This window comes from Musca autumnalis, unplaced genomic scaffold (genome assembly GCF_047663935.1).
Source record: "Musca autumnalis isolate F117 unplaced genomic scaffold, ASM4766393v1 scaffold_4, whole genome shotgun sequence".
Lineage (NCBI taxonomy): Eukaryota > Metazoa > Arthropoda > Insecta > Diptera > Muscidae > Musca > Musca autumnalis.
Genome location: NW_027411977.1, coordinates 99,401,579 through 99,416,475, shown reverse-complemented (window position 1 = coordinate 99,416,475; position 14,897 = coordinate 99,401,579). Strand labels below are relative to the sequence as shown.

General features: G+C 35.2%; 1 protein-coding gene across 1 annotated transcript in view; it reads right to left on the bottom strand.

The window, feature by feature from the left end:
- Positions 1-14,897, bottom strand: part of Dnah3 (dynein heavy chain 3, axonemal) — a 389,565-nt gene that overhangs the window by 321,581 nt on the left and 53,087 nt on the right. The window contains exon 8 of the mRNA XM_073981508.1: positions 4,940-5,122. Within this exon, the coding sequence (XP_073837609.1) occupies positions 4,940-5,122 (183 nt within the window). The remainder of the gene's footprint in view (positions 1-4,939; positions 5,123-14,897) is intronic.

The following is a 14,897-nucleotide window of genomic DNA, read 5'->3' as shown; positions in this document are numbered from 1 at the left end:
GATATTTCGTGGTGTTACATGAATTTTTCCAAAACAAACTTATAATACCCTTTCCATTTTATAATTTTTTTTTTTTTTTCGATGGAAAACTAAATTTTTTTTCCTAAATCGCGATTCAAGTTGACATTTTTAGGGGTTTTTAGGTTTTCACGATTTTGCTTAGAAACTGCAAATCTCTACATGATTGACCTTTATGATAACTTCATAGGTTTTACGGTTATTGAGGTATAGAAGTTCAAATTGGGACAATGACTGTATCGCTACCCTATAAAACAAGTTAAAGAGGATCAGTCGGCTTTGCCGACAGAGATATACCCTCAGCCTGTGCAAATTGAAACACTTTTTTCACAAAAAAAACTTGTGTATTTAGGGGGTTTCAAAATTTTGGTCGTATGAACCGACAAAAATGTTGATTAGGATTAAAGTTCAAAAATTTTGCGGAAAAGGTACCTCAAGGAATGGACCGACATAGACCATGGGGTGCCATAGGGGGTTTTTACACGCTTCGGACTGTTTTCTCAAGAAGTATGGACTTGCCCCTGAAACAACTTTTACCATCGTAATTGAGGCAGCGAATGTAAGCTGCTTCAACAAAAATCAAAGTGATTTAATAGCAGGTCTTAAAGAGAACTTATCCAAAATTTTGTGTGGGAAGTACGGGATGGAGTGGATATTTGTCCACTCCATATTCCATATTCCAACTGATCTATATCTGGTAGATATTATGAGAATGTGTAAAGTATGGACCAAATCGGTCACTCCCATCAAGAGTTGTCGTGCGCACAATTTTTCCGAATATTTTTGAACTTTTGTGGGGTAGGTACCTGAAGGAGTGGACCGATATAGCTTATCTACGAACTTAAACTAAGTTTGGAAACAATATTACGAAGGCCAAATTTTGCCGGAATCGGCATTTCCGTTCGAAAATTATCTTGCGCTTCCACCCATAAACATGGTGTCATAGGGTTTTTTTTCAACTTTCAGGCTATTTTTTCAGGAAGTATGGACTTGCCCCTGAGGAAACTTGTACCTTCTTATAGGGGACAGTGAATACAAAATGTTACAACAAAAATCAAGGCGATGCGAGAGCAGGTCCTAAACTGAACTTTTCCGAAATTTTGTGTGGGAGGTACTCGAAAGAGTTTACCGATTGAGTCCATATTGGAACCTCATCTAAGTCTGGTAGAAATTTCATAATGTGCAATGTATGGACCAAATCGGTTACTTCCTTCAAGAGTTATCGCACGCACAAATTTTCCGAACATTTTCGAACTTTTGTGGGGGTGGTACCGGAAGGAGTGGACCGATATAATCCATCTTTAAACTTGAACTAAGTTTGGACAGAATGTTACGAAAGCCAAATTTTGGACCGAATCGGCAGGTCCGATCGAAGGTTATCTTGCGCTCCAACCACTACCACTATATGGCCCATCTTCGAACTTAAATCGAATCTGGACAAAATATTTTGATACTCTAAATTTGAACAGAATCGATTGATCCGTTCGAGAGTTATCGTGCGCACCAGCCAGACAGACGGACAGACAGACAGACGGACATTGCTAGATCTACTCAAAATTGTCTGAAACGGATATCGTACAAACATACTTGGGGTCTAAAACCATTATTTCGATGAGGCACATTTTTGGTCGTATCAAAGTGTAAATACCCTCTTTAGCCTAAAGGCTGAGGGTATAACAATGCCATACATGGTGCTCCTTAACTAACTTTAAGTGAAAACCGCTTAATCCTGGGAAGGTTTTGCGGATTTTGAAACATCAATGTTCATAGATGAGAAAAATCCAAAAACAAGAAAAAATCGGTGGAGGAATTTAAAAAAAAATCGCGGTCAAAATTAACGTTTTTATTTATTATTGTCTGTTTAGGACGAAGGCCAATTTTTTATGAAAGTTTATTATTTATGGATTATATTATATAAATAATTAACGTTTTAGTTTTCGATATTTTGCTAGGAAGCCGCATGTCCTATCGAAACGGTGCTAAAGAAAATGTTGTAGCTGTGAAAATTGTCTAGAGGATTGACCCTTATGATTTGTTCCTAGGTTCTACAATTTTTGAGATATATGTATGTAGAAGTTTATGTCACATTTTTAGGTTTTTTTTGTTTTCACGATTTGCTTGAAAACCGTTAGTTTTATTGAAATGAGACTAGAGAAAATCTTATAACTGTGAAAATTCTCTACATGATTGGCGTTCGTAATTTTTCCTAGGTTGTACAATTTTCGAGCTATATAAGTTTATGTTGGGAAATTGCAGTCATGACATTGTTTTATAAGGAGGCGATACAGTAAATCCATTGCCCTAACTTGGACTTCAATCTTGTAGCTACAACATCTTCTTTAGTCCCATTTCTATAGGACTTGCGGTTTCCCAGCAAAATCGTGACAACCTAAAAATGTCAACTTGAATCGAAATTTATTTAAAAAGCGATTTTTCTGTTTTTTTTTATTTTTCTCATCTATGAACATTGTAGTTTCAGAATCCGCAAAAACTTCCCAGGTGTAAGCACCTTCCATTTAAAGTTGCTTCAAGAGCACCGTGTGTCGTGGCTGGCTACCGGCATCAAGTGTAGTGGCTGGTGCGTTCGACAATATTCGCAACGAATACTGTGTTGGTCCAAACTTTGCATATCGCATTATACCTGCGAATCTTAGATAAAATTGGAAGATGGTGCTTATAGGTCCACTCTATCAGGAATCTACCCCACAAAAATAGAGATGGACAGTGGGTAAATACCCAATGGGTAAAAACCAGGTAAATTGGGTAAATACCCATTTGTGGGTATTTATTTGGGTATTTACTATATTGAATCGCCAATGCAACATCTTACGCCATATTTCTAGGTTTAGGTTGTGAAATCGTTTCAAAATGGATAATTTTACAATACCTTAAACGAGTGGGTAAATACCCGAGTATTTACCCAAATGGAGAACATCCGGTATTGAAAATGAGGTCTCTGGGACCATGTTTTCATATAGCCCCCATATAACCGTACCTCCTGATTTAAGGTATTTTTCACCTATTAGCCACATTTTACAGCCAAATTGGCTGTAATTTGGCACAGTGAGTCCACAGTGAGTATAAAATTTCCTTGCAAATATTTGTCAACATAGGTCCACGTTTTCTTATAGCCCCCATATAAGGGTACCCCGATTTCGAGTATTGACACAAATATTGGGTAAAAACTCTTTATCTGCCGAACCACTTGACGTAGGCTGACGAAATTTGGCTCAAATCTTACTTATATCAGAAAAACATCTCTGGGTCCATGTTTTGATATAGCCCCCATATAGCCGTACCTCCCGATTTAAGGTATTTTTTACCTATTAGCCACATTTTACAATCACATTGACTGAAATTTGGCACGGTGTGTTCTCTATATGTAGAATATATCCTTGCAAAAATTTGTCAACATAGGTCCACGTTTTCTAATAGCCCCCATTTATGGATACCCCGATTTCGAGTATTTACCCAAAAGTTATCTAAAAACTATTTATCTTCCGAACCCTTGACGTAGGTTGCAAAAATTGGACTGATATCATTGTTTTATCGAATAACTTCTGGTACTGAAAATAGGATCTTTGGGTCCACGTTTTGATATAGCCCCCATTTCAGAAACCCATATTGGGGCTACAAGAAAACGTGGATTCACGTCGACAATTTTTTGCAAGGATATTTCATACATATTGAAAACTCACTGTACCAAATTACTGTCAGTATGATTATAAAACGTGGGTACGGCTATATGGGGGCTATATCAAAACATGGACCCAGAGATGTTTTTCTGATATAAGTAAGATTTGAGCCAAATTTCATCAACCTACGTCAAGTGGTCAGTTAAAGGGTTGTTACCCAATATTTGGGTAAATACTCGAAATCGGGGTACCCTTATATGGTGGCTATAAGAAAATGTGGACCTACGTTGACTAATGTTTGCAAGGATATCTTATACTCATTGAGGACTCACTGTGCCAAATTACAGCCAATTTGGTTGTAAAATGTGGTTAATAGTAGAAAAATATCTTAAATCGGGAGATACGGCTATATGGGGGCTATATCAAAACACGGAGCCAGGGACTCCATTTACAATACCTTTATTACTATTGATATAAGAAAGTTTTGAGCAAAATTTCGTCAGCCTACGTAAAGTGCTTCGACAGTTAAAGAGTCGGGTATTTACCCAAGTATTTACCCACTTGTTTAAAGTCTTGTAAAACTGTCCATTTTGAAACGATTTCACAACCTATACCGAAAAATTGGGTGTAAGATGTTGTATTGGCGATTCAATATAGTAAATACCAAAATAAATACCCTGTAAATACCATCTGTACACAAAAGATCAAAATTTTCAGATGAAATGGTGAATACATTTTTAACATAAATATTGGCATTATTTTCTACTTTCATAGCCTAGGCTGGGCACTGATACTTTTGTATTTGTTTTTATTCCATGATTTGGAGATTTTAATGATGTTAATGCCGAAGAACACTTCATATTTACAGTCTCCCTTTTATGTGCAAACAGCAAAAAATGAATATCACGATTAATGCTCCCACAGATACTTAAGTTTTTACAGAGTTTTATCATTTAAAGTCTACTTCAAACCAAATATAACGGTCCGGTACAATTTGTTTGTATTACTACAGATATAATAAATAATTAATTTAATGTTTTCGTGCACACGAACAATTTCTCATTTTGAAAAAAAAAAAAACAATAAATTTAATAATTGATTTTAATTGCTAACAAGTGTTTCGAGTTGTGGTAATTGAGTGATATACATACAAATATCCATACATATTAATGTTTAAACTACTGTCTGTATTTTACTTCTATATGACTGGGCTTATTTTATTGCTCACTTAAATTTACTGATGCAAATGCAATGTGCAAAAATCCATAGTTACAAACATAACTTACCCGTGAGAGCAATGCCACCTTATCAGGATAGCCCTTGGAAAAATGCCAATCGCCGATTGCTGTAAATATTTTGATTATAGTAGCATCTTCAAACGAATCCACACCCACAACGAATGTATGACGATAGAAACGGGGAAATATGAAATTACTGCCGCCTGGCATACCCATAGCTCCGATGAAACACTAGAAAAAAAAGGAAAGAAGACAATGGAGTAAAATGGAGACATTCACTTGATAATACATATTTTTATATGTATGTATTTATACACTACATCACCTTTGTGCATTAGTTTGTAATATGCAAAAGGAAACGAGATATGCCCATAGTTCCTTTTAGGGATATACATAGAATCACTTTCTGAGTCGATTTACGCATGTCCGTCTATCTGTCCGTCTGTCCATGTATTTTTGTAAACAAAGTACAGGTCGCATTTATTGTCCGATTCGCAAGAAAATTGGGGAAGATAGTTCTTTTGGCCAAAGCACGAACGCTTTTTATTTTGGTAAAAATCGGTTCAGATTTGGATATAGCACCCATATATATCTTCGCCCGATTTAAGGCATTTGGTGCACGAAACACGCTATATATGTCCGATTTCAATGAAATTTGGAATGTGCGACGGAATTTAGTCTAGAAATAAGTGTGTCAAATTATATAGAAATCGGTTCAGATTTGTATGTAGCCACCATATATATTTTCGCCCGATTTAAGGCACTTGGAATGTTTACCGGGATTTGGCCTAGAAATAAGTGTGCTAAATTATATAGAAATCGGCTCAAATTTGGATATAACTCCCATATATATTCTCGGTCGATTTTAGGCATTTGATGCACGAAACGCGCTATATATGTCCGATTTCAATAAAATTTGGAATGTTTTCCGTTATTTGGCCTAGAAATAAGTAGGCCAAATTATATCGAAATCGGTTCAGGTTTGGATATAGCTCTCATATATATTTTTGGCAGATTTGAGGTATTTGATGCACGAGACACGCTATATATGTCCAATTTTGATAAAATTTGGACTTTGTGACGGAATTTGGTCTACAAATAAATGTGAAAAATTATATCGAAATCTGTTCTTATTTGGATTTAGCTCCCATATATATTTCACATATTCACAGTGGTGTAGGGTATTATATAGTCGGCCCCGTCCGACCTTGATCCTTTCCTTACTGGTTTTATATTGACTCTGTATGCTGCACTGCAAGGTAACACGTTAACTAATAGCATTGGGCTTTGAAAGATGATGTCTGATTATTAAATTTTACCAGATTGCCGAAATATATAAGTTGTGGTAAAACTGTTGATAACATACCCCGAATATTGGAAAAAACAAATCTAATGTCATATAAAATAAATGAAAACATTAATTCCATCTGGCGGAGAAACCCTAGTTTATGGCCGAGGTAGAAATACATATATAAGGGTAATTGGTTTTTTTTAAATTTTTGTATTACTTGCGCTTACACATGCCAGTGACAGTTCGAAAAACTCAATACATACACAATATTTTACTATCACAATTAAATTTTTTGAATTGTCGACTCCACTGGCACTAGATGTTTCATGCCAATAAAATTTTCCACTGGTTGCCAGTAATATGCCAAATACGATAATAGAGTTGCCGAGGCTATTTTCTAATTCATGTACATTTTTGTTTCTTTTATAAATGCAAATATTTTATGAATATTTTCAAAAAGTTAGGAATTACTAGTAATCCATATCGATAGTGGTAATTTAGTGGTGGTTATTAAAAACATATTTTTCATATTTTTAATGAAAATTTGTGTCGACAAAAATTTTTCTCGCAGGGATTATAAAGGGTTATCCATTTTGTGGTTTCATAAGTAAACGTAAATAAAACACATATAAAATATGTTTTTTTCATGATATCTCTTTTTTATAATAAAGTTTGAACGTTGACATTTTATGTGAAACCCTACATCATTTAAATGACCTTTACGCGAACTGTTGCAAGCATGGAATTTTTGAGGTCGTTTTCGACCACTTTTTTACAAATATTGGGCGGTATCTCAGCCATAACTTGACAAATGTTGGTTTTTAAGTGCTCAAGAGTTGAAAGTTTATCTGCATAAAACCGGTCTTTCGCGTAGCCCCCCTAAAAAATCTAATGGTGTCAAATCACATGATCTTGGTGGCCAGTTGATATCGCAACGACGAGAAAAAACGCGGCCAGAAAATGTCTCCTGCAATAAAGCCATATAAGCTCGAGTTGTGAGGCATGTGGCACCGTCTTGTTGAAACCACATATTTTGCAAGTCGTATTCTTCAATAGCAGGCAAAAAAAGTCGGTTATCGTATGGCCATTCCGCTCCGAATTGACCGGAACAGTCGTTTTCGAAGAAGGAAGGTCCAATCACACTTTCGGACCAAAGACCGCACCAAACAGTGACTTTTTCTGGATTTACTGGCCACTCTTCAATTACCTGAGGATTATCAGAAACCAAAATACGAAATTTTTGTTTTTATAACATGCGAGTACTCACCGAGCGAGAAATGTGCTTCAAAAGCAGACACTTTTGTTCAAAAATCACGAAAAATCAATCAAACAAAAAATCACCATTTTTGCAGTAGGGTTTGAAAATTTTTATGCGTTTTGTGATAGTTAAGCGATCCATTTTCGTAAATGTCAGAATTTCAACGGAAAATAAAAAAAATTGGTTTAACAACTTTGTTTGACAAATGTCGAATTCCAGCCCCATACTTTTGAAACCACGAAATGGATAGGTGCATTGTATATATGATTGAAAACGTATTTTTGAAACGGGATACAAGAAAAATAAATAAATGTGTTGCTTATCGCGTTTTATTAGTTTGAAATGTTTTGCAATTTATGTGTAATTTAGGGTTTTAAAAGATTTTGATTATGAACATGCACTGGCATGTGTAAACACACAAGAAAACTGCATGCCAGTCGAACACTTTTTCGGCATTTTCGTGTAGAATACATGTACTCAACTGGCATCAATTTACTGACATGTGTAACTGCAGTGTTAAACTGGGGATTTTAGGGGATTTTAATAAGTACTATTCTTATGTATACACTCAGTCTTAAGACTAACGAGGTTATATAGTAAAAAACAAATTTCTTTTGCAATTCCATCTGAAAAAAAATTAAAATTTTTTTGCGAGCACATCTAGGTTTTTTGGCATAGAGCTTAAGGGAAAAATTTTGGTTTCAAATCCTTTCGCGTTCACAAAATTGGCCGATGCGCCAATTTATAAAGAAAAAATATTTAAAAATGCCTTATTTGTTTTTATGCGAATATATATGCATAAATCGTTAACAGCATTACATATCTATTGGTAGATATTAAAATATTTACAAACTTTTTTATTTTTGCGGAAAATCAACAAATAATAAAAAATTGTTGAAGTAAATCCAAATTATCCTGCCCCAGAATCCGTACAAACCTCAAAAAAATAATTAAGAAGTAAAAAAAGTATCAGTCTGCTTTGCCGACAGAGATATACCCTCAGCCTGTGTGAATTGAAATACTTTTTCCCAAAAAAAAAAAAAAAACTTATGTATTTAGGGGGTTTTCAAATTTTGGTGGTATGAACCGACAAAAGTATGGATAGGATTAAAGCTCAAAAATTTTCGGGGATATCGATAGATAGTGCTTTTTTTATAACACTAGACTACGAAAAACGTAATATCGCTGTAAACAGAGCCACTAGGAAAACCTTCGGTAAAAATGTCCAAAGTATCCTCGTAGAGACCCTTAAGCACACAAAAATGGTGAACATTTGTGTGGGTGATACCACAAGGATTAGACAGATAGGGCCCAAATTTGTGTCGACAATATTTAGAGATCCAAAGTTTGGACCAAATCGGTTGCTACGTCTATGAGAAATCGCGCGTACCATTTTAGCGAATATTTTCAAACTTTTGTTGGGGAGGTACCGGAAGGTGTGGATCTATAAGCAACACTTTCGAAATTCATCTAATATTCGAAGAAATATTGCAATATCCAAAGTGTGGACGACCGCAGTATTCGGATCGAGCTCTCTAGCCAGCATTTCAAAAAAGCCAGTTTCGAGAAAAACTCGTTTTAAGTTCGCGATTGAATTTTGACTTCCCAACTTAGAAAATTCCTACACAAAAACTAAAATAACTACTTGGACCATATTTTTAAAAAAAGCTAGGCAGATATCGTGCTGAATTTCTGTGCAATATCAAGCATGATTTGAGTTGTTTTAGTGCTTCATAAACTCTGGAAATGCAAACAACTTCTAATGGGCATTTTCTGAAAGTACATATTGAGACTACAAAAACCTTAATTGGGTCTTGTGTTCTTAGATCGGGTTTAGATTTTATGGCGTCATCTAAACCGGCCTAAAATGAGCCTTTTTTCAAGTGATCGGAACTTTATCTCCGAAACTTATAAGAATTTTGCGTTGCAATATTGTATCCCTAAAGTAGTAGAACTTATGTATCAAACAGAGGAACTAGGAAAAGCTGCATCTAGCGCATCAAACTCGTTAAAATATTGACAATTTACATAATTTCTGAAATTCTGGTCAGTAACAACTAAACTGTTGGAAGTTGAAACAAATAACCATTCTAAAAATGTTCCAAATAATGTGACCATCAATTCTTCAGAACATTCTGAAACTCTAAAATTCTTATTTCACGTTGTTTAAGGGGTATTTCATAACATACCTTTTACAAAACTTATTTCAAACAATGTTCACACAGGCTGTTTATTCTCATGTTGTACAGAGATGTTCTGTATGACGATTTTTTAGGTTTTCGACGGTAAGAAAGTTGTAAACGCCGAAAACGTCATACACCCGTAGAAAACGTATAAAAAGTAGTAAACGTCATAAACCTCAAAAATCATGATATTTTTCACTGAACAATAATTTTGCTAGCCTATCTTTGTTATTGAATAGCGTCCGTACCTTTTTTTTTGAAAATAATATTTTAATTTTTTAAAATAACTGAAATAGTTGAACAATAAATTGGATTAAGCACTTAGCACGCCGTCTACAATATATTCCGAACACTACGACTACTTTACATATGATTCAAAGAATTTGCGGGTGAAGTAATAAACAAACATATGCATAATGTCCATATAATATAAAAATATATATAAAACGTACATTTTAGATTGAAATCTTGTTATGACTGTTCGTTAATAAAATAGGATCTCAAAAAAAATTAATAATAACATGAGTTTTATTATTATGAAAAACATCGATTTTTAGGTTATAAAATTAGTTTGTTTATTCTGTCAAAAACCTTGTTTGTATGGCTAGGTTTACGACGTTTCCGACGTATGTAATATACGTCAGAAATGTATGTCAGATACGTCATAATTGCAGACAGACCATCTCTGGTTGCGTATTACATTCCAGAGAATATTTTCCCAAAAAGTAATATTAAGAAGAATTTAACATTTTGGGAGATACGCTGCGAAATATAAACAAATTATAGCATATTTAGATATATTATAAAATTTGAGGCAATAAATGCAATTTTTCGAGTTCACTATTCCTTCAAATATTTTCTTCTTGCTCTTATCTACAAGTTTGCTGCAGATGTCAAAACAAGATTCGTATTGGTTTCAGAGATACAGCCCCGATTTGGTTTAAAAATTCGATCTTTAACCATGTTTAGATGAGGCCATAAAAACCGAACCCGATCTAAGAAAACAAAACCCAAATATGGTTTTTGCCTATTGGTCCTCCACTTTCATAAAATTCTGTACAGAAGTTGTTTGCACGGGATTGGCTCAAAAATGTTGCACAGTGTTATACGAAGCTCGTAGTAAATGAGCTGTAACTCGTTGAGTTTCAGAGATATCAGCATGAAAACTTGACACAAGATAAAATAGAAGTCGTAGAAAAAATATAAATTGCTAACACAGATTTTTTTTTAGTTATGCCACTCTTTGAGTAAATGAGCCATATAGTGCCATAGGGGTTTTTTACAACTTTCGGGCTGTTATCTCAAGAAGTATGGACTTGCCCTTGAAAAAAAACTTTTACTGTTGTTATTTGTTTTTACATTATATATGCTTCTACGTGAGGTTTTGGCCAAAAACAAAACCGTTATCATTCCTCAACCACCGTTCTGAATGTTTTCTCTACCCAAAACTGAAAGGAAAGCTTTTTGCTGCAATAGAGGAAATAAAATAAGCGCGTTTTGAAATATAAATAATCAGATATAAAACTGAGGAGGGATACTTTTAGGGGACCAAGAGAGTTATTGAGGAATAAATATTTTTTGAAGAAATTTATTTGATCATACCCCGTATAAAGCTTTATCTTAAATATTGCGAGTAGTGATGCCAGATAAGTTTGATGAGCAACATCACCACAGCTAAAAATAAAGGAAATGAAAAACCACTATTTTAAAAAAGTGTCCGATTTCACTTAGAAATCCCCATATGTGTATTATTTGAATAAATAAATGTAAAACTATGAAAATATTTAATTTCTCATAAAAAGTTTTCGTGCGTGATCGTGGCTTCTCGAAAAACTCCGTGCTTGTGCATAACAATTTCGGCTCGTGTTTGTGCATGTTCGTGCCTAATTTCTTAGGTACCCGCCCACCTCTATTTAAGACCGATAGAATGTTTGGACGAAATTAGTTTCAAACAATCTGGAGTCTAGTTAGCATTGTCCGTCTGTCTGTCTGGCTGGCTGGAGCGCACGAAAACTCTAGAACGGATCAGCCGATTCGATCCACAATTCGTAAAATTTTGTACAAACTTAGTTATGTTTGTAGATGGGCAAAATATCTGTCCACAATTTTGGAACAAAAGTTGGAAACTTTTAGCTAAAATGGTGCGCACGAGAACTCTCTATGGCAGTAACCGTGTTGGTCCATTCTTTCCACATCCTAATATTTCGGCGAATCAACGATAAAGTTCGAATATGAATTTTATAGGCCAACTTATTAGGGTACATCCCTTACAAAAGGTTTAGATGTTTGCTCTGTTACTCCTTGTGGTCCTGTTTAGAGCGATATTATGTTTTTCGTGGGGAAGTCCTTGCTTCCTGACATAGTGAGCCAAAACCTCTATGTTATACGATGACCAACTAAAATGACTGAAGGGCGCGCTATCTATCGAAAAGAAATGTTTCAACACAAGATTGACTTCCAAATTCCTTCATGTACCTCCTCCACGACAATTTTGAACTTTCATCTTAAATATATTATTGTCGGTACCCAGCAAAAATTTGGTACGTACATGTCATTTCTTCATGCATTACCGAGTAATGCCGCATTATAAGGCAGTACATATATAATAGCCTAGACATAACTACTTACTTTACTCATTACCAAGTTGTTACTAAGTAATGAGTACGGTGGCATAGAGCTTATCTGTGCGACTACAAATCCTAGGCTTGTGTGTTCAAAACTCACCGTCGGCATGTGAGTATTTTGTTAACAAAATTACGTAGAAATGTTGATTACATGTATGTGTTTAAACAACCCTAGCTGTACGTATGTACGTGTGGCCTAGTGCGTAGTGTGTTTGGATACAGGTCAGAAGTTCGTGTGTTCAAAATCAGCATAGAGTAAAATAAACAAGTAAAAAAGCGTTAAGTTCGGCCGGGCCGAACTTTTCATACCCTCCACCATAAAATATTCTGAACTGAAATGGAATAATTAGTTTTCATTCCTGTCCCCAACTTTAAGTGGGTACGTTAAAATGTCAGATAATGTACATAAAAGGCTTCATTCGGGAGGCCCTTTTTTATGTTGCCTATATCTAACTATGTATGTTGACAATTTTTGGTGGGCTAGAAATTGGGAGGTACCGTTATATAGGGGTTATAATAAAACATTGACCTATGTTGACAGTTTTTGATGGGAGCCTTTAATGTCAAATAACTCCTAATTCCGTTAAAAATTGAAGCTAGAATCCTCAAAATACCGAAAATCGGTACATAACGTGGGAACTTCAAATGTCATTAACAGCTAGTTCGGAGGTATGTGGGCTATACGAAAATATGAACTTAAATGAACAATTTTTGTTGGCTTTTAATTTTCAAATTACAGAAAGTTCGTCCAAAAAATGAAACTAAGGTACGGAAAATCGGGAGGTTTGTTTTGGGGCTATACCAAAACATGGACCTACGTTGGTTAAACATTTTAAGTAAAATCCTCAAAGTACCGAAAATCGGGAATCGTTATATTGGGGCTATGTTGAAAATTGTTGATGCAGATGTGTGGTGACCACTACAACCTACAAATGTCAAATTACAGTTAGTTCGGTTAAAAGTGGTAGCTAAAATTGCAAAATTACTGAAAATTGGGAGGTACGTTAATAGGAGCTATATCCGAACATGGACCTGTGTTGACAATTTTTGATGGAGAGGTGTTGTGACCACTAAGAACTTCAAATGTCAAATTACTGCTAGTTCGGTTTAATATTGTAGCTAAAATCATCAAATTACTGAAAATCGGGAGGTACCGTTATATGGGGGCTTTATCAATACGTCGACCTTTCTGGACAATTTTTGGTGGAGAGGTGTGGTGACCACTAGGAATTTCATATGTCAAATGTTCAAATTACAGATAATTCGGTTAAAACTTGTAGGTAAAATTCTTAAAATACCGAAAATCGGGAGGTACCGTTATATGGGGCTATACCAAAACATGGGCCTATGTTCATAATTTTTTCGAATATAAGTTTTTTGGTCAGTAAGAACCCTAAATATCAAATTATAGCTAATTCGGTCTAGAAATGTGACTTAAAACGTCAAAATACCTGAAATCAGACGGTAACGTTATATGGGGGCTATTCCAAAACATGGACCTATGTCCACTAGTTATATAAGTTTATTGTCATTTAAGAACCCTAAATGTCAATTTATAGCTAAATCGGTCTGAAAATGTGGCTAAAAACGTCAAAATACCGTAAATCGAGGGGCACCGTTATATGGGGGCTATACCAAAACGTGGACCGATATAGCCTATCATCGAACTTGACCTGCCTGCAAACAAAAGACGCATTTTCCCAAAATTTCAGAGAATTTTGGTTGAGAGGTGTGGCGACAACTAAGAACTTCAAATGTCAAATGTTCAAATTACAGCTAATTCGGTTAAAACTTGTAGGTAAAAATCTCAAAATACCGAAAATCGGGAGGTACCGTTATATGGAGCTATACCAAAACATGTACCTATGTTCATAATTTTTTCGAATATAAGTTTTTTGGTCACTAAGAACCCAAATTATAGCTAATTCGGTCTAGAAATGTGACTTAAAACGTCAAAATACCTGAAATCGGGGGATAACGTTATATGGGGGCTATACCAAAATGTGGACCTATGTCCACAAGTTTTGTTATATAAGTTTATTGACACTTAAGAACCCTAAATGTCAAATTATAGCTACATCGGTCTGAAAATGTAGCTAAAACGTCAAAATACCGTAAATCGGGGGATACCGTTATATGGGGGCTATACCAAAACGTGGAACTATGTCCACAACTTTTGTTATATAAGTTTATTGACACTTAAGAGCCCTAAATGTCAAACTATAGCTAAATCGGTCTGAAAATGTAGCTAAAAACATCAAAATACCGTAAATCGGGGGGTACCGTAATATGGGAGCTATACCAAAACGTAGACCGATATAGCCCATCATCGAACTTGACCTGCCTGCAAACGAAAGACGCATTTTCCCAAAATTTCAGCGTCCTATCTCCATTTTTGTGGATGCTAGAGTGATTACCACAGACGGACGGACGGACGTGCACAGATCGACTCAGAATTTTACCCTGATCCAGAATATATATACTTTATAGGGTCGCAAATGAGTATTTCAATGCGTTACAAACGGAAAAACAAACTAAATATACCCTCCATACTATGGTGGAGGTTATAAAAACAAGAAAAATGGTGGAGTGCTGAATTTGAACATAAATTCACCTCAATTGTTCTAAAACTAGAACATATGACAGTCGG